Raw genomic sequence first — 20,910 nt, forward strand, 5'->3', positions numbered from 1 at the left:
TGGCTCAGGGTGAGTGCAGGTGCTGGGGAGACCCAACCCCGGGGCGCCCATGCAGCACCAAGGGCCCCACTTCCTAGAAGCCAACCTGGCCTCCTAGAGTCCTGTACTCCCGTGAATCTGCATCCCATCTCTTCCCCAAACTGGCCCACAACGTTCTGCCCACGCCTTGGACAGAAGCACTGCCATTGTCCACATACTTATAGGAGTATCATTAAAGAGACTTTAGACCAGGTTTCATCCCGTTGATTTAGACTCCTTTTGCCCTGGCCAAGGCATTTTCCTAACTCGTGCTCCCAGGTGCCCCCACTGGCCCAACAGTCCTTCCTCAGCTTCTGCAAGTCTTGCAAAGACTGGATTGGGAGACTTTGATCCAAAGGGACATGGTACTCTGTCTCTTGCTCTGCGCTTTGGTATTGATGGAACACATTGTTGCCCCCCCCCCCCCAAGGAAAAGGAACAGGGGCCTCACTGCACTGCACTGCACGGCAGTCCGGAAGGCCAGTCATTGATCACAGCCATGGAGCCCTTTACTGGGGCAGGACTGGATGTAATCCCCTTCTCTGGCCAAGGCACAGTGCTGCATCCTACAGCCTCCGTGCCTTCTTATCCTAAGCCCTCTCACCTTAAACATCTCTGTGTTCTCATCTCAAGAATGGGATATGTTGGGTGCCGGGGTGGCTCAGGGGTTTCAGCCTCTGCCTGCAGCTCAGGTCATGGGTCCTGGGTCTCACAGTCCTGGGATCGAGGCCCACGTCGGGGGCGTGGGGTCCTCTGCTCAGCAGGGAGCCTGCTTCCCCCTTTATGTCTGGCTGCCTCTCTGCCTACTTGTCACCTCTCTCTCTGTCAAATAAATAAATAACAAGTCTTTCAAAAAAGTAAAAAGAATGGGCTATGTTATCAGAAATCACAGGATCCATGCCACTCAAGCAGGGACGTGCTATCCATACTCCGCTCACAAAGGGACCTCAGATACTAGCAAGTTCAGACATCATTTCTTTCAATTCTTTGTATGGATACCAAGAACATTTTCTCATTGCCTTAAAGGCTTCTTAACTGATTGGCTGATTGATGGATTTGAGAGAGAGACAGGGGGAGAGTGGGGAGAAGTAGACCGAGAAACAGAATCCTCAAGCAGACACTGCCCTATGGACACAGCCCTACGAGGATCGCAGCCTCAGAACACGGAGACCATGACCTGAAGCAAAACCAAGAGCTTTAGGCTGAACCCAATGAGACACTGAGTCACCCGATTCTTTTTCGGACTCTGGGCTCTCTTGTCCCACCTCTTGCTGAAGTCCCTGAGATCTGGGGGCTCATTCTGCCCTCCAAGCCCCAACCCTCCTGGTGGCCACAGCACTGACTCATGTCTCCTCTGATTCACCTCAGGGGAAAAATCGTTCAACCAGGAAGAGGAGCAAGACCTCGGTGCTGATGGCCAAGCGGGCCAACAAGCTGCAGGCCGCAATAGATCACCTGGTGCCTGCCGTCATCAGACAAGATCTACACTGTGTCCACACCTTTCTGGACACATACCGTCACTTGGCCACCCCCCAGGAGGTGCTGGACCTCCTCTTTGCAAGGTGAGCACCCTCCCCTGCCCCTAACTGCTCTGTGAGATTTGGCCAATTCCTGTTGTGAGACTCTGGCAGGTCCCCAAGCTTCCCCAAGCTTCCCTTGCTCCTAACTGGGGCAGAGGTATTATAGGGACTCAGTGGGGTCTTGTAGGGAAAGGACACCTGGGAGCCTGCGCCAGTGGAAAATTCTGCTGGAGGGCCTGTGGGCATGCTCTTTGCTCATTCCTGTGCCCCTCATGATGAAGCCTCTGCCTCATCCCTGACTCTCACTATGATCTTGAGCTGGGCTCCTTTGCCACTGAAAGGGAGATCTGAGACTCCTTCTGGGGCCTGTGTCTGGCTGAATCCAGAGCAAGCATCCCTGGGGGTGAGCAGGGGCCGGGCCCACTCAGATGTCGGTGATGGGCTGGTTGGGGCCCTTTTATTCAGCAAGCATTCAGGAAGCCCCGGTAGGTGGAGGCGATTATCCAGGAGCTGAATGGGATCCCTGCACAGAACAGAAAGCACCCCAGGGCTGCAGGCTAGTCGAGGGTCTGGCGGTGAGAGCCAATATCCACAGACATCTCATGCGATGCCCCCTGGCCTCCTCTAGATTCGGATGTGTTTATTCCAGCTATGATGAGGTCGGCGGACCCCAGGAGCAGCGCAACATGTGAGTAAGCTTTGGCTGCTTTAGGAGGGCCTTCCCTCTCCACCAGGGTAGTGAGGGTCCTGTGAGTTTGAGGGGCTGCCGGACCTTCAGACTCACCTCGTTATTCTGCTTTATGGTAAATGTCTGAGAGCTTCTAATGGAAATTGGAAAGGTGCCCTGGGTGGCTGGGGTAGGTGTGTGAGCACTGTGGGAGAGCAGAGGGGGATGGAGGACAGCTTCCACCCCTGAGAGGGTCATGCTCCATCCCTGCCCCTTCCCAGCCCTCTCTCTGCCCCAATTCTGGGACCCAGAACACAGGATTTAGGAACCATCGCATAGCAGTGTTGGCACCTGCACGTTGGGTGCACAGAGGGGTCTCAGGGAGAGGGTGACCCCGTAGAGCCTAGGGAGCAGCAGGCATCCCACACCCTGTGGGAGGTGAGTGTCAGTGGAAACAGACCCACTCTCATGGCACCTAGTGAACGGGCAGAGGAGGTAACGGTGGAGGTATGGGGAGGGTCCTGGGAAGGCCTGGCTAGAGACAGAGTCCCTTTGTTCCCTCCTCGGTTGGATCTTCACTGAGCAGAGGCGAGTGCAGTGAGGGTAATTAAGAGGCCAGACACCACTTCTCCCCAGGCACATGCAGTTGAATTCAAGTGGCTCGTGGGCAAGGAGACAGACTGAGGAGTGTGTCCAGCTCCCCTAAGAAGTCCAGAAATGCTCCCCCCATTGACCAAGGACTCCCACTCCTAGCGGCTTTTGGCCAGCCTGCCGTGTGGGAGCAGGCCTTTCTCACGCAGGACTGCCAGGTCGCAATTGGACAAGGAGTCCGACTGGTCTCAGACAGGAGCTGACAGCCCAGGGGCCCAGGTTCCCACATAGGTTCCCTGGGATTTTGGTTTGGATGCGTACCCTGTCCTCTGACTTCTCTGCCTCCATGTCTGTCCCCAGGGCCGTCTATGCCATCCTGAACACCTGGGTGGAAAAGTATCCAGGGGATTTTGTGCAGCCTCCGGAGTTTCCCAGCTTGCATACGCTGCTGGCCTACCTGCAGGTCAATGTGCCGGGCTCGGACCTGCAGCGCCGTGCCCAGCTTCTGCTTCCAGAAAGGCAATGCGCTCCTGAAAAGACCACGGAGCCAGAGGCTAGGGGTGAGGAGGACTGGGGGTGACTCATGTGGGCCTGAGGCGGAGGCAGGGTGGGCCACCCTGAGGAAGCCTCCGTAGATTGTAATTGGGCCGAAGAGAGTGAGTCGTCTCAGATCCCTGTCCCCATGGGCTTCCATCGGGGACACCTTCCGGGGGCTGGGTCTTGAACGCAGGCCACGCTGAGTGGTGGGGAAAGGGAAAGGCAAAAGGGAAGTCAATCAAGCTGATGATGCTTTCTCTTCTTGGAGCTACAGCACCGGCCCCAGAGCCAGATCAGGATGTGTCTCGGGAAGTTGTTCCACCAGCCACTCTGGCACCTGCTGCACCTCTGGGGCCTGAGCTGGCCCCCGCCATCCCTGCTATGGCTGCTCACTATGGGTTAGGAAGACCAGTGACCCCCCCTGACCCATTGGGGCCAGGGCAGATGGTCGTCAGGGCCCTCGTTCACTTCTCTGCCACGGAAGAGCCACCAGGCCTTTTGACTTTCCTGGATGACCAGCAGGGTCCTGCCACCGAGCTGCCGCCCCCTGCCTCCGTGGAGCAAGCAGGCTCGGCCCCCGAGTAGCAGCTTGTACTGGCTGCAGCTCCAGAGCATGACTCCCCCTCCCCCATCATTTCCTTCTTTATCGTATCTGTTTTCTGTATTCACCTCTATAATTACTTCATAGATGTTATTTATTAAATAAAGTAGAATTTGAGTTTATATAACATTTTACTCGCATCCTTTGCAGTGGGATATGGAGGTCTCATTAGGTCCATCCAGAGTGTTGCACAACCATGTCGTTCTACGACGTTTCTGTCACGGAGACACCCACGCTCCTCATCGCTCACTGCTCTGTCCCTCCCCCAGTCCCTGCAACCACTGCTCTTCTCTCTAAATTTATCTTTTAAAATATAATAACCTAAGGAAAAAAATACCCTTTTCTTCTATAACTTGATATGCCATTGCCACTTCATCTCTGACCAGGACCTTCCCCCTCACATCCTGGACAAATGAATTTACTGTGTTCCATACTGAGAAATGTTGTCACTACGATTATTCCATGAAACTGCTGAAACGCTGTCAGTACCTTGGAAGCCCAAGCCACATGATCCACGACGGGGACCAGCTGGAGTCCTACTCATTCTCGCTGAAGGTGCCTGGCTGCTCTTCGGTAGCCTGGGCTGCCTCCTCGACAGTCTGGACCTCAAGTGCTTTCAGGACAACAGCAGGGGACGCGGTGCTGGCTTTTAGCATAGCCATGGCCTCACTGTGACTTCAATTGTTCAAATCAATGCCATTGATATTCAGCAATATATCACCTGTCCAAAGGAATAAACCAGAAAATGAGATGAGCTACCAAGTCATTATCTTCCCTATACATCCTGTTATTTGTAATTTTTCACATCTCTGTCATTCTTACGATATCAAGGGAAAAATCCAATTCATGGAAAACATTCCAAAACAACTCAAAACTTTAAGATAATTTCATCATACATAGGAAAAAATGTGGCTTGAGGCACTGTGATTTGACTGGACGTCCAAGTCATTAGACCTGGTTTTGCTAATGTGCAGGACCTGGGCATGTTCATTTCTCTTCTTTGGGCTTCAGTGATTTCTATAGTTCTTTCCTGCTCAAAAATTATTTGATCTTTTGCTCTTAGAAATGAATTTTTAACATATCCTGTTTTAGAGTTACACAGTTTTAGAGATATAGTCCTACAGAGTTTGCTCAGCGTGGATGTATCAGAATACTTAAAGAGAAGAGATCCTTGGGTCTACACAAAGAAATGAAACTTGTGATTTGAGCATCTTTTGCTTAAGGAAGAAAAAAAGGTGTTTGTTGCCCTGACAAGTAATATAATAATAAAAAAAGGGCAACGAGGATTATATAAAAGGTTAGGAAGGAAAGGATGAGTGTTCTATTTTTTAGAGGGTTTTTTCCAACATAAAATAATGCAATGATCTAAATAAACATTAGAAAATAATGGAAAGGGCGCCTGGGTGGCTCAGTGGGTTAAAGCCTCTGCCTGCAGCTCAGGTCATGATCCCAGGTCCTAGGATCGAGCCCGCATCGGGCTCTGCTCAGCCGGAAGCCTGCTTCCCCTGCACCCACCCCCCGCCTGCCTCTATGCCTACTTGTAATCTCTGTCTGTCAGATAAATAAATAAATTCTTAAAAAAAAAAAGAACGGAAACATCATCAAACTGCAGCAATTTTCCTTCCCATTAGGCGTTTTTCTAACCTTAGAGAGAGGTTTTACACTTATATATGGAAGGGACACTTTAGAAGATTTTTTAAAAATCATATTTAATAGAAAATTTGGGGAATATTTGTTACTTTTTTCCTCCTCTCTCTCTGCCTGCCTCTCTGCCTACTTGTGATCTCTGTCTGTCAAATAAATAAATAAAATCTTTAAAAAAAAAAAAAAAGAAAGTTCATGTAATTTGCTCCAAATTATATAGCTACGCATGATCACACTGGGATTTGAGGTGATTCAAGTTTAAAAAAAAATACACATACACACACATATTGTATATACATAAACATGTATTCATATGTAGTTGTGTATGTTTATACAGCATGATGCTATATGCATCCACACTACAATGGTGCTATCCCATTAAGTGTAATAATGGAAGCTCCTATCTCAAAAGGTTCCTTAAAACATATACTGTAACAGCATAGTGTAGATAACAAGATAACTATTACCACGACTAACAATATCAACAGCAGAACTAGATGAGTTCTTTTGCTAGAACTGTAACATTTCCTTTAGTGACACTGCTTCAGAGCGGACAGGTACGACGTGTCAGTCAAGCCCTGCACCGGCAGGGGTGTCTGCTCTTCTCTGCTCCTGAAACCAACACTCTGAAATTTTCTTGAGGGCACTACTTAAATAGCCTAGAGTTCCTAGAATTTTGACCTCATAGAAAACCTGTAAACGTCCACAGGTGGTATCATAGCATATGACATCTATGTTCGTATCCTTCAAAACTGGGCAAGACCCACGTGATTATGAAGACAATCCAGGTAAACTCAGCTGGGAGCACATTGACTTCAACGCTCCTGTCTGTCAGGTATCGAGTCAATTAGAGGTGGTTGTTTTATTCCTCCAAATGGCTGAGATGTATGCATTTTAGCCAAACTTCACAGATTACTCTTGGTATACTTCATGGAAACTTCTAAGGGCTTAACACTGTATGAATGTTTCCAAGCAGGGGCTACGCAGGGGCTTAGTAATAGAGTAATGTGTGCTTTAATTTTTAACAATGATTATCCTCTGAACAGGTTGTTTTGATAAATTTGTATTTGTTTTCCCTAGGAGACCTTTATATTTTAAAGTAGGATTTGACATCACAAATGCTGTATGTTAATGGTAAATTGCTAAATTAATGCTTAAAATTACATTTAATGTGGCTGTTCTAACAAGCAGGTTTACAGAGCACCTAGAGTAAGAATTCAGCATTGCTATTTAAAACACCACCACTTAAAATTAAGGAAGAGGAACTAGTAAAAAGAAAAATATTTGTGCCCAAAACAAAAAAAAGGACATAAATCGTCCTCTATATGAACGCTGAAATGGTTAAATTTGTAGCATTGTCTTTGAGCACCCATATTTCCACTTTCTGTAGAATTCATGGATTCAGTTACCAACTTTTGCCTTAATCATGATTCTTTAGGAATATGTATATATAGGTAACTTGTAAATCAAGGACCAGCTATATGAACAACTCCTATTCAAATTCCTTTTCGAAACAATAACTGCTTTTCGTAGTCATCATTGTGAAAGCAAAATTATAGGTTCCCTTCACACATTTTGTATTCTGTTCAAAAATAAGATGAAGTTTGTGCTTATAATTTCTTAAAAGTTTTAACTGAACAAAGATCAGTGACAAGTGTATACTTCAGCTCAGAAAACAAGATAAACCTGATGGGCCAAAAATACTTGTGCCTTTAAATGATGCTTTCTTGGGGCACCTGGGTAGCTCAGGGTGTTGAGCCACTGCCTTTGGCTCGGGTCATGATCTCGGGCTCCTGGGATCGAGTCCCACATCGGGCTCTCTGCTCAGCGGGGAGCCTGCTTCTCTCTCTCTCTCTCTCTCTCTGCCTGCCTCTCTGCCTACTTGTGATCTCTGTGTGTCAAATGAATAAATAAAATCTTAAAAATAAATAAATACAAAAATAAATAATGCTTTCTTGGGCTCCTGTGACATTACAGAGTTATTCTCTCAAATTGTACTTACATTAAGAAGCCACTTTAAGCTAAACATGTGTTTCTCAAGTCATTCTCCTTAAGTAAAATTAAATTGCTTTGCTAAATTAAAACTTATTTACTGGTCTACTTAAAAACTATAGGAAGTAAAAGCAAACAAACAAACAAAAAATCGATAGGAAGGTTCCGATGTGTGATTTTCACACAGTTGGTAAATAGCATCATTGTAAAAATTCTGGCCTACTAGAAGTTGAGTTCAAATGAAAGATGAAATGAAGTAAATAACACTGAGAACACAGTAAAGTGCCACTGTTTTTTGACTTCTACTGATTTCAGCATCCAAAGTGAGACAACATCAGAATTTTTGGCACAGATAAATGACCTAGGAATATATTATCAAAGCACTGAAATATGAAAGATGCAGCAAAAAGCTCAACATACGGGAATTTAAAATGATCTAGGGTAGTATTCCTATGAACTGTAACATAAAAAGAAATGCTTTATGTGTTTTGCATGTACGTATCAGAAAGTATGATTTATGCTTCATATTCACATAGGGAATTCTGTTGTTGTAGGCAAACTGCCCAACCGCTAAGTATGGACTTGTTGGTCATTGTCTTTTTTTCAGTTACATAACCTCCTGTTACAACTGAATGAGCAAACCAAGATAAATCCCACTTTCAAGCAGGACCAAACAAAGAAGTCTTTCTAGAAGATCAAACACTTCTCATCAATCTGGCAGAGGGACCTTCTTACTAAGAAACCACCCCTACTGGCTGAGGAACAGACTGTACAGGGACTCTCAAGGTAGCCAAACACACATTCCACACCCCCAAACACCTTGTGCTCACCTTTTCCAACAGAGTAACAGCCCTCATTTAAATCTTACCAGTTTGTCACAAGGATTCCCTGAGGGCAGATGAATGAAAACATGCAAACTCGAGGCCTCACCTTGTGTGAGCTGGGACTGTTGTGGTACAGCGGCTGTGCATGGTGCCGGCTGCTACTCTGAGCTCCTGCGTCCTGGACAGGGTTACCAGGCTGGGATTTCCCCGGCCTAGCAATTGTTAAATCCACCCTCTCGCCACTAGCCTGGAGAAAACACACATATATAATCACCAGTCATTAATGATGCTTCTCACTTAAAAGAATTATAGGGAGGGTCATTTTCAATGCACTTATCATCGCTGTATCAGAGCCTCACCTGAGTGGGGACTGAAGGCCCCTGCTGGGGGTGGGGCAGACGAGGGAGTTCATTTCAGGAGCTAATACTTTAAAACTTCTGCAGGTAAAAGAGCCACACACAGACCTCTTGGGTAAACCTTCCCTAATCCTGGAAATACCAAGGGTGTAAGCAAAGAAAGCCTGGGTTCTGATCTCCCCATGATTTCTTGAAGGGTAACTGTCTTTTTATACTTCCCTCCCCTGCAAAACTGGCCTTGGACTGAGAGAAAGAGAGCAAAGAAGATAAAAGGACGAACGGATTCAAAACTGGATTACAATCCTTTGTGATTTCTGAAATAAATTCCAAGATGGCTACTTTGAGAGTGATAATCAATGAAACTACGTGTAGCTCTGTTTCCACACACTACAGCTTCGAATCGAAAATAGGGATCAGCTTAAACAGTCCTGAAAAGAATGATAACAAAGGTCCTGTAAAACAGGATTAGTATTTATATACATCACAAATTGTGTGCCTATATATGCCATATGTGCACTCACACATAAATGTAATTTTAGAGGTGATGACAACCACGTTGAATTTAGAGGTCCATTATCTGTATTTATAGATCTAGATCTGAAACACAGATTCACATTTATTATACTTTTTAAAGCTATTTTAGCTTTGCTTTTAACGTACAGGCCTGGTCTACTTGATGCTGATTCTTGGTCATGACTACAACTTTCCAAGTTTACTATCATTTCTATGGGAAAATTTGACAGCCTGCTTTCAAGAAGCTGTGGTGGAAAGTAGAGCACTCCTCCCCCATGACTGCAGTCAAGTTGGAAAAGGAGTGAAAACCATAATTTTAAAAAAATGATTTTATTTATTTATTTGAGAGCGAAAGCGAGAGAGCAAGGTGGAGGGGCAAAGGAAGAGGGAGAAGCCGACTCCTCGCAGAGCAGAGAGCCCAATGTAGGATCTGAGCCGAAGGCAGATGCTGAACCACGGAGCCACCCAGGTGCCTGAGTGAATACCAATTTTAAGGCCCTATTAAAGTCACTTACTTATTCAAGTATTTCATTAAACTAGTTTCAGACAATTCTTCCAATAACTGAAAGAATAACACTCCTCATGTGGCCAGAGTCTGGGGATTTGATCTAACAGGCAAATTCCAAATAGAACGCTTACAATCCAGATATTTGAGATTCTGACACTTCTGAGTATTAGATCACACGGTGTGAAGGGTGAGAAACCCCTGTGATCTCATTTCAATATTAAGAATTGTTTGCTTTACTGCCTAACCCTCCCCACTACCAAATACTCTATAACCAGTAATTCAGCTTTATGGGAAGACCCCTGCTCATGCAAACCTATTAACAAACAAATCCCTGATCTTTTTTGATTTCTTAAAAGACAAAATTCTGGCTGTGTGATGGAAGTGGACATATAAGCTTTAAACGATGGGCCAACATTTGGGTTTAGGCCAACTGCCTATCTAACTCTTCAGGGTTTCAAGCACAACAAAAGAATTCTGTTAAAGTCAAGATTTTAAAAATGCAGGATGCCTAAATGACAATACCTGTATTTCATAAAATAGTGGCATGCCCTTTTGATGGGAGTATATACTGGTATGATCTTTCTAGAGGGAAGTTAAGCAAAATGTCTTAAACTTGAAAACAAAACATTAAAAAGTCTGCTGACAGGGGAGTGTTTACGTAAGTTTTAGCACAACACGCCTACTATACAGCTATATCATGGTGCATCTATTTTCAGGGTAAGAAGGCCACAACATACAGCTGACGTAAAGAAAGGGTGGCAAACTCAGAATTTGTAAGCTGACTGCATGTCTAAGTACCTACGTAAATAGGAACCTATTTATTTGTAGGCATATACAGAAAAATGACAATGTTCTTCAAAACTTTAATGTCACTATCTTATGGACTTTAGACTGACTGTGATTTTGATTTCCTTCTTCATTTTCTGTATTTTGTCTTCCTTAGTCTCCTTTTCAGACATGGAATACATGTTATTCTCAGAATCCAAAACATTAAGATGTTTTTCACAAAGAAACAACTTGAGAAATATATTATATTTGGTATCATATATATGTATCTGTATTCAATTTTTTTCAATCTCAAGTCTGGGACAAGAGACCAACGCCTGAATCTCCCTCCCAATGCAAGACGGCTACCGGGTGTGTGTGTTCCCAAAATTATAATGAACCAAACATTTGTGAAATGGAGTAATGAAATGGGATTTAAATTTGGGTTTTCTTACACAGTACTTAAATCTTCACTGTTAATTCTGTTTACTATACACATTTCCCAGTGACTATCAACCTACTTTAATTCCTGATGCTCGATTATGTTATTGCTTGGTTTCCTCTATGTCAGAGTGTTTTCTTGTGCTTACTTAAAACAAAATAAAACATAACTAAATAAAACACCATACACATCTTTGTTTCACCCCTATCACTGTAGGAGATACCCATATCATTAAATGCTCTGGTAGGTTATAGAACCGGAAGGTCTGGCCTGGATTATTTTCTACTTTTTCTATCTTATTTTTAAAAAAAATTTATAAAGCTGTTTTCTTTTTTTAAAGATTTTATTTATTATGTATTTATTTATTTATTTATTTGACAGAGAGCAAGAGAAGGAACACAAGCAGAGGGAGTGGGAGAGGGAGAAGCAGATTCCTGGCTGAGCAGAGAGCCCCGATGTAAAACTGGATGCCAGCACCCTGGGATCATGCCTGACCGAAGGCAGATGCTTAATGACTGAGCCACCCAGGTGCCCCTCTACTTTACCTACTTTAATGTTCTTATTGAAATTTTTTTTTCTCTAATAATAACCATCTTTACTTCACAGGGATACTGTAAGAACACAAGTTATGATGTGTTTGAAATGCTCTGAATGCTTTATAAAAAGGGCACTACAGAGATAATGAGTTCTTCTCAATAAAAATTGATTTTCCCCACTTGTATGGAGGTGAAGCGGAGAGTGAACGTTACAAGAGCAGGGAAGTCACAACTTTGGAACCACAGCTCCTTCAAGCTTTTCTTGTCTCACCTGTTAAATGTGGACATAAATGTGTTTTTTATGTGTGGGCTTAGGTGGAGCCCATGGAGCAAATGAAAAACCCATGTGCAAAAATAGAGCCTTCACTCTATAAAGAGCAAGGCTAAATGTTCACAGGGATACAGTTTTCCGGACAGGATTTTATCTGTAATGATAAAATCATCTCTTGTGCATTTTGAAGGATTTGGGGAGCCGTGTTTGATTTCCCCCATGAAATATCAAATATCCCTCAGGTTCTCATGTGACGAAAACATCGACATAAAGGCTGAGCACGTGGAATGAATATCCGCGTGTACCTGAATGATCTGGGCGGCAAGCTCAGGGGTTCCGAGCTTCAGGTCGTGTCCATTGATGGCGAGCACTCGGTCGTTGCTGCTCAGCCTTCCATCCTGTGCAGCCAGCCAGGCCCTCTTCCAACAGATCAAGGATAAAAACACCTGGTTCACCGGTCCTTTGAATGGGTCAAAGGACTGTCTGGGTGGCTGTAGGTCCGGCCCCCAAAGCACCGCTCTCCAGCACGCTTAGGTGCAGCGTGGAACAGGGCTGGGAAAGGGCAGCTCTGGCATAGTTGTGAGACACATTGTTGGTGTTACAGTTGTTGACCTGGAAGAAAAGAATTATGACTAAGGTGGGACAATCTTTTATCCTCTACTGGTAAACATTTATTTTTTTTTTTTTAAAGATTTTATTTATTTATTTGAAAGACGGAGATCACAAGTAGGCAGAGAGGCAGGCAGAGAGAGAGAGAGAGGGAAGCAGGCTTCCTGCGGAGCAAGGAGCCCGATGCGGGGCTCGATATCAGGACCCTGAGATCATGACCCGAGCCAAAGGCAGCAGCCCAAACCACTGAGCCACCCAGGCGCCCCATCAACTGGTAAACATTTATACGCCATTTCCAAAAGAAACGGACTTTGGAAAATGACATACAGTCATTATTTACAAAGAAAAGCCCTCTGAAGATGTTTTAAAATGCACAGTTCCTAAGCTTCACTCACAATGACTAGCACGAAGTAGAGAATGGCAGTTAGGATCTCAGGCTTCAGCGAGGGTGCTGAATCAGAGTCCCTGGTCCTGCCAGTAGCGGGATGTCTGAGGGTGTCCCCTGAGTGGTGAGATGGGTTTACTCTCCGCTTCAAGGGACCAGGAGGAAAATGCAGAGACAGCAGCAGCATGTGGCAAGTGCCAACAAAATACTAGTTCTAGTGGAACAGAAACTGAAGTTCTACTGGATTGATGTGGCTTTTCCAAATGAAAAACACCTACCCTGGAAAAAATACACCGAGTTTTAATCTAAGAAAAGGGACAGATTCTAGATACACAACCTGATCTCAGTTCAGTCATTTTTACTTTAAAGAAAAGCAGGTAATTACAGTTTCACTCTGTTTAGCACTCAAGTGTAACATCTATCTAATACAACAAGCTTAACTCAGTACTCACAGAACATTTATTTACTAAACCTTATGGCCCTGAAAGGAATATAGTGACTGATCCTGGGACAGGAACAGGACTAAGAAAATACACCCAGCTTCAGTTATTCACCTAGTCAGAGGAAGAGGTTGGTGCAACTCTGAGTGTTTATCACAATTAGAATTCCTCTCCTCATCTGCCTGCACCAACAGCAAGCAGGAAATCGACATTCTCTTGGATGTGTTATGTGGCACAGGCTCTGGGTTAGGTGCTTGTGATTACCCAAAGCCTTCAATCTTTTTCACGTGAGTCTATCTTAAGGAAAGTCTTCCCCCTTCCTACTCATCTCGGGATGACAGTTTTGAGCACCACTAACTTGAATTTTATTGATTTGGGCCTGTGGACATCTTTTAAAATTCAGGCATCAAATGCCATAGATCTCACACATAAACTTGCTCTTCGCCCAATTTTGCAACATCTGTGCATTTGGTTGCCATCCAGATCCTTGATGAAAAAGTTGAGTAACATAGGGTCAAGAATAGAACTTTAAGGCAGCTACTAAAAAACCAGCCTGACGTGGATTTGTTAGTCAAAACTCATCATTTCTGGTTATTCAGCTAAAAAGCCACTTATCTCTAGGTTCTTATTTTTCCGTCTTTGATTCACATCTATCACAAATGACTTTACAAACATCTGGCTGGAATCCAGCGCTAGCCACGTGCGAGTCTGTAGCCTCACACCATTTTTGTGACGTGGGTTGTGGAATATCCTACAATCGGAGATTTTCCCTTCACAAAAGTGTGGTTGCCAGTGAAACACAGAGAAAGCAGAAACCAAATAAAATACTGTTGCTAGATGTTGTAGAAATAGCACCAACAGAGTAAACTTTACCACATCTTTAGCTAATTATCTTTTGGACCAATGCAGTCAAGACATGACTGCAATTATTTTCCTTAAAAACCAAAAGTGATGGGACACCTAGGTGGCTCAGTTGGTTAAGCAGCTGCCTTCGGCTCAGGTCATGATCCCAGCATCCTGGGATCGAGTCCCGCATCGGGCTCCTTTCTCGGCAGGGAACCTGCTTCTCCCTCGGCCTCTGCCGGCCACTCTGTCTGCCTGTGCTTGCTCTCTCTCCCTGTGTAAGCTGCAAAAAAGGGCAATATGGTTCTTTTTGTCTTGGCCACAAAGGTGTCAAAAGGTCAAAACCAGCTACAAGAGTTCCTCCACAGAGAATCAGTTTAGGAGCTGGGGTAGAAGGAATACAGCATAAGGTGTCCAGAGAGCTGTGCCAACCTCATGCAACCAGAATACTACTAATATCGTAAAAGGACAGCAAACACAGGAATGCGGTAAATAGCTAGCTATGGTAGGATCAGAAACTGGATTTTACATAAGCTGGATTAGTTATGTTTCCTGTATTCTCCTATTGCCTCTTTGGATTTAGTCAAGAACAAAACACTGCAAGTTCAGTCTGTGTCAGCCAGGCCAAGTGCAATGAAGGAGGGGTTTTGGGCCCAAGTGTCGAAGTGGAAATCACAAACTACAAGAGGCAGAATACAGATGGGTGTGGAAACCAAAGCCAGGAACCCCCAGTGGAAAGGTCAATCCTTGCTGCTCTTGGAGCCTAGTTTGTCTGTCTTCCCCTCTGGACATTTCTCTTGAAGAACTAAAAATCCTAGAGGTTCTAAGTTTGGTTTTAATGAAGAAGACAGCTATTCCCAACAGGATATCATAACCAAATCCACTCTTTTATTGACTCAGCAAGTTTGTCCTGGGTATCGACTCCAGGCACAGCTCTGTGAGAAGCCTGTCCCATAGTATGTAATAATGGCGGCTGCCATCCCCAAAGGAAGACACTGCATTTGAATAACTTTCTGTGACCAATTATGCATTAAGTGGTGAAGAGAAGGAATGTCTTCAGCACTTAGTGTGAGAAGAGGTCTGAATGGGTGAAAATGGCATGGCAGGGCTTTCTGGATGAAGGTGGGGAAGCTGTAGCACAATGGGGACAGGCTGGAACATGGAGGGAAGCAAGGAGACTGCTATGTCTGGCTTTTCTGCTACATTATACATTCTATGAGGGCAGGGGTTGCTTTTTGCTCTTAATTATACCCTCAGCTCTGACCACCATGCCTATGATGTTTCAGTAATACACCGATGGCTACAGCTGAAAGAAAAAGCAAGGGTTAAGGCTGAGGGGACAGGTTGTGTAAGAGTTCAAAGAGGACCTGGACTATTAGATTAATCAGTATGGACTTGATTCTCTGGTCCAATCTATCCAGGAAAAGCAGAGTCACAGGTGAATTAACCGGACAATGTCGTACCGGATTTCAGAGCAGAGTAGGGAGGCAGGGGTTTTGATTCTCCTGGGTTAGACGTGAAGCATTGAGGGCACAGACCAGAGAGATGGCAGGGAAAAGAGAAGGGGTGAATACCAACAGACCGTGGGGAAGGACCCAGCAGTGAAATCGAGGAGGCAAGAGTCCTTGAGCTTGGGTTCCTAGAAGACATCTTTTCTCATTCATGCCTATTTCTTCTCTCCTAAATATCCATTCTTTTAGCTTCAAGTACCACATACACTTGTATGGGTCATATATCCAGGTCAATTTTCACATACACTCTAGAATTCACATGAACAGTAGAATTCTGGCCATCTCATGCTCATCAGTATGCCCTCACACACAACATCATCTTGCCCGAAGCAAGTTCATTTGTTGGAGTAGCTCATTCTTTTTAAAGAGAATAGGGAGAGGGTAGCACCAAGGATTAGTGCAGAGTCAGGCTGTTTGTGGATGAGAGTGCGTTTGAGAGCCAACAAGAGGTGGTCATGATTTCCGAATTCTATCTTAAATTCAATGCTGTAAGTTTTAAGTAACTTGTGCTGTGTGACCTGTCTTTTCTAGATTATAGAAATCCGTGTAGAGAAGGATGAATCAGACAACGAAGGTAACTGATGGATGGTACCCTGGGACTAGGGATAGAGCCAATGGGACAAGAGAATTTAGCAGTGAAGGTGGCCCCGAAATAGACAACCGTGGAGACCAAGCCAGGAGGAATCCAGCTGGCCTGGAGAGCCACACACTGAGGCACATGCGGGATCAAATTTAAGATGGGGGTAAAAATACATTCCATGTGTTTGGGGGAAATCGGAGAAATTACAGATAAATTATGATCTGTTTAGCACTAAAAAAAAAAACAGTAAAACTTACCTTTTTATAAGTCAGATTCCACAGTACCCTAATTTCCTAAGTTTTAAATTGATGAATAAGAGCAAAAAAAGAGGCAAGTTAACAAAATCATTTAAAAAATTGATACCTGAAGAATTGGGTCTCCAGCAAGAAGTCTTCCATCTTTGGCGATCACCCCATGCCGACAGACTTCCTGGATAACAAGGTTGATCAGTGGCCTTTCATTGCCGCCCACAATGCTAATTCCTAGCTGAATATAAGGATCAGACCGGTGAATTTCAATTGTAGTAATTATAATTATGCCTTCCGGAAAACTAACCGGCTGCTGCATAGCTGCCAAGTTAAAAACGAGACGGAGAAAAACAGGTGGAAAGAAAAATGTTTTCTATTTTGATTATCTTCACGTAAGTAAGTTATCGTCTATCATTAGTGATGACCTTATGTTAATAGATGATTCATAACAAAGCAATACCACGGGATAAGAAAAACAGAATGACCAAAACACCAATAGGTAAGATTAGCAAAACACTTCCTCTTTGAAAGGTGATCAGTAAATAATCAACAAATAACTACTATGCATCAGATCACTAGGGACCACACAGTGATCTGATAAAGAAATATACAGAAAATATCATCTTGTCCTAATTGATCAGATTGACAAAATATCAATATACAAAATATCATCTTGTCAGTTGACCCATGAAACAGCTGTAAACAGTGCAAGGCAGTACATATGAAATAAAAAAGACAAACTCTGTGACATACAATCACTGTAGTGGTTGACAAAATAACCACATTAAGCAAGAAGAGGAGGGTCTTGATCTGAGCAGTAGGAGATAGAAGAATTGTTATAGCCAAGGCTGGGAAAACTGGGATTTGTAGAAAAATTGGAATTTTCATAAGAGATAAACCTATTTAAAAGTAAGACAAAGGGCCAACTACTAAGATATGCCCAAGATCTATGACTAGAGGTTTTCTGCCTGTTTCCTGGTGGGTCATGTAGACAGATCAGTGGCTGCTACCAGAGGACAGCAATAGTCAGACACATGGCCTTGGGAGTCAGATACATACCTAGCCATTTCGTGGCTCTCAGACTTTGACCAATGACTCCCTGACTAAGTTTCCTCATCATTAAAAAAAAAGCCAGTATTGGTACAAGCATTTAATAAGTTAATATATGTAAAGTGCTTGGCACAGTGCTGACACAGAACAAGCACGGAGGCTGAGGTATTTTTTTGTTCTTCTTGATGCTGTGGATTTCTTAGTCAAGAAGCAATAGGCATCAAAACAAACAAACAAAAGAAGCCTGCTGATGACCAGTGAATTTGTGGACTACAACAGAAGAGGGGGAGGGGGAAGGATAAGCCTCAAGGTAAGACTCCCTTTCTGTTTCTAACCAGCAAACTGTTAGACTTGTACACTTAAAAGGTGAATATGTGATATGTGAAGCATATCTCAGTAAAATTATTTGTTGAAGAGGAAAAACAACAACAACAACAACAACACCCCATGTAGGGAAAGTAATAGGCAGTACTGAGAAGAAAGAAATATCTGATTTGAAAACAGATGAAAAGCAAAAGCAAGGTGAAGAGCACATACTGTCAGTGGCCGTGTTCTCCTCGAAGGTGGGGTTGTCCAGGCCAGGCTCCTCAGGCCACGGGGGCAGAGACGCTGATATCAAGCTGCGCTCAGCAGGTGCTGTGCCTGTCCCTGAACAGTCCGTTTCGAGGGATAAAGTACCTGGAAGATCTATTACAGTGGTTCCATTTTCATTCTCAATCTCTGTCTGAGCTTTATCAGTTTTCCTCCTTTCTAGGGCAAGTCTCCGATGAAAAGCTCCAGGACATCTAGAGAGAGAGCATTAGGGGGTTCCCAGATGATTTGAAAGGAAAAATGATAGACAGCTTGTGCCCCAACAACAGAATAGCCACTGCTTCAATGCCAAACTCACCTAGAGGTAATCCACAAGTGGTATGTAATCTGATTTTAACCTCTGCTCAAACTAAATTCCTACCACACTGTGTAGCAAACTTAAAACAGGCGTTGGCACAAATAGTGGCTTCGTGCATGTCTCAAAAAATACTTCAATAAAAACCTGTATTCAGATACATACTAGTTCCAGAAATACACCAGCACAGTTGACGGTATACTGCAAATACTATTCTGAGATCCTGATTGCATAACCCCCTTTTCACAGGGATGGCTTAACTCCTTAACAGGAGTGGAAACAGCAGTCTTCTTCCACAATGTGCTCCTGCATCCAGACTTGGACCCTGAGTGACACTGTTCCTTTCCAATCTCAGGGCCAAGGGTACACATTCATGTATTAGTGAGAAGCAATACATCTGAGGCTCTGCCACTTGCAGAAAAGCAGAGCAAAGGCTCAAGAGGCTGCGTATGGTGGGTGGCGGTCTTATGTCTAGGACTGCAGACTTCATTCAATGATAGTGTGTTTTAAAATCTCAAATTTCATGAAAAATCAAGTATAGGATAAATTTATTGAAAACTGGAAGCTATCCCTTAGCTGTAAAAGTAATGAATTTCCCCTCACAAACTAAAGATAAGTTGTGGGTTTCAAGTTCTTGAAAAAGATTGCTATGGAATTTCTTTATCCAGCTTTTTCTCATTCCCGGTTTCCTCATCACCTTATTAAGAAAGAGGACAAAGGATTTCCCTTCTGCACTGTTGTGCCGCACTCCAGGAAATGTTCCTGCAAGGACCTGACAAGTAACGTGGAATATTGTATCACTGAGAAAAATTATTTTTGTCAAGTAAGTAGATTGCATGAGAAATGCATTTTAAAACTATTTCATTCAATAAAAAAATGGTGACAAAAAGTGGATCATAAAACAATACTTGAGACTAAAACTATAGGGAAAGATTCAATTCTCCAAATGCATATCACACACTGGTATCCATGTGCGTAACAGCCAGTCTTCGATGGAGAAACAGACTAGGAACAGGAAGTGGGAAGGAAACATAAGCAGAATGTGCACAGCTGAGAAAGAGCCTAGCTAACAACTAAAAAATCCTACAAACTAAGTAACTGTAAAGCCCCTCTTATCTAATGCAAGAATAAATTGTTTTTTCTTTTCTTTTCTTTTTTTTTTTTTTTGTTTTGTCAGAGAGAGTGAGCACAGGCAGAGACAGAAAGAGAAGCAGGCCTCCTGCTGAGCAAGGAGCCCGATGTGGGACTCGATCCCAGGACTCTGGGATCATGACCCGAGTGGAAGGCAGCCTCTTAACCAACTGAGCCACCCAGGTGTCCCCAAGAATAAATTTAAAACTGGAACCCTGAAGTTGTTAGAGAGGTAAAGAACCAGGTATACTTACATCCCAATGGGACAGCAAATTGCTAAGAGGGACTAAAGACAAGTATTTTGTGTGATATCACAGAGAACTATGGAAGAACGCATTCATCTAGCACTCAGGAAGGTTACAGAAGACTAGGCAACACCCACCTTTAAACAGATGGGGAGCTGGGCACACAGAGACGGAACAACTAGCCAGGAGGAGACGATGAAAGACTTCAAACTACACAAGGGAGGCAAGAGTGCCAACAAAGAAAAAATGACATAGATTATACCATAGAAAGAAAAAACAAGTACAGGGGCGCCTGGATGGCTCAGTGGGTTAAGCCACTGCCTTCGGCTCAGGTCATGATCTCAGAGTCCTGGGATTGAGCCCCGCATCGGGCTCTCTGCTCGGCAGGGATCCTGCTTCCTCCTCTCTCCGTGCCTGCCTCTCTGCCTGCTTGTGATTTCTGTCTGTCAAATAAATAAATAAAATCTTTAAAAAAAAAAAAAAGAAAAAACAAGTACATATGAATGGCAAAAATCATGAGCCTCATTAACATTTATAACTAAGACATAAGACTGGCAAGTCATCAGAATTTTTAATAGTTAAAAAGCTTAATATGGTTTTTATTTAATGGATGACAGATTTTTAAAAACATATTTTTCTGCCTTGCTTGTACGATAGAGCAATTTAGCCAGCAAGTACTCTTAGGAAACAAACTAGTTAAGAGTATCAGCTCTTCCACTTATTGACAACCTCTTCCATTTATTAACAACCTCTCTGCCCATATTCTTCTTTATATAACAAAGATAAGACGGCCTAACTCATAGAGCTGTCATGAAAACTAAACTGGACTAATATAAATTGCTTAAAATACTGCCTCATAAATAATCAGAACTCAATACAAACTAGTGACTACTAGTATCATAGCAACTTAAAAGTACTCAAGCTAGGGCTCCTGGGTGTCAGTTGGTCAAGCGACTGCCTTCGGCTCAGGTCATGATCCTGAAACCCAAGACTGAGTCCTGCAACTCACTCCCTGCTCAGCAAGGGGTCAGCTTCTCCCTTTGACCCTCCCCCCTCTCATGCTCTCTTTCTCTCTCTCTCAAATAAATAAAATCTTTTTTTAAAAAGCACATCTGTATCAAGTCCCCCTGCTTGTGCTCTTTTCCCTCTAATAAAGAAATAAAATCCTAAAATAAAACATAACAAATTGAGCATCAA

The 20,910-nt window shown here is 43.6% G+C and overlaps 1 protein-coding gene and 1 long non-coding RNA gene across 3 annotated transcripts; both read left to right on the forward strand.

The window, feature by feature from the left end:
* The first annotated feature begins 1,264 nt into the window (after window positions 1–1,264).
* On the forward strand, window positions 1,265–4,191 carry LOC309857960 (ral guanine nucleotide dissociation stimulator-like). Of its 2 annotated transcripts, XM_082750656.1 has the most exons (4): window positions 1,265–1,580; window positions 2,167–2,226; window positions 3,157–3,356; window positions 3,608–4,191. In XM_082750656.1, exons 1-4 carry the CDS (start codon window positions 1,432–1,434, stop codon window positions 3,916–3,918), a joined length of 720 nt encoding a protein of 239 aa, XP_082606782.1. In that variant the 5' UTR covers window positions 1,265–1,431; the 3' UTR covers window positions 3,919–4,191. The 2 variants fall into 2 exon arrangements, with proteins under 2 accessions (XP_082606782.1, XP_082606781.1); XM_082750655.1 differs by having other exon boundaries at window positions 1,489–2,226.
* Window positions 4,192–15,952: 11,761 nt separating this feature from the next.
* LOC309857963 lies at window positions 15,953–20,791 on the forward strand. Its single transcript, XR_014307994.1, has 2 exons — window positions 15,953–16,072; window positions 20,517–20,791. It is a non-coding gene; the product is annotated as an uncharacterized lncRNA (long non-coding RNA).
* Window positions 20,792–20,910: the final 119 nt, after the last annotated feature.

Source organism: Mustela nivalis (genome assembly GCF_964662115.1).
Source record: "Mustela nivalis genome assembly, contig: HAP1_SCAFFOLD_1608, whole genome shotgun sequence".
Taxonomy (NCBI): domain Eukaryota; kingdom Metazoa; phylum Chordata; class Mammalia; order Carnivora; family Mustelidae; genus Mustela; species Mustela nivalis.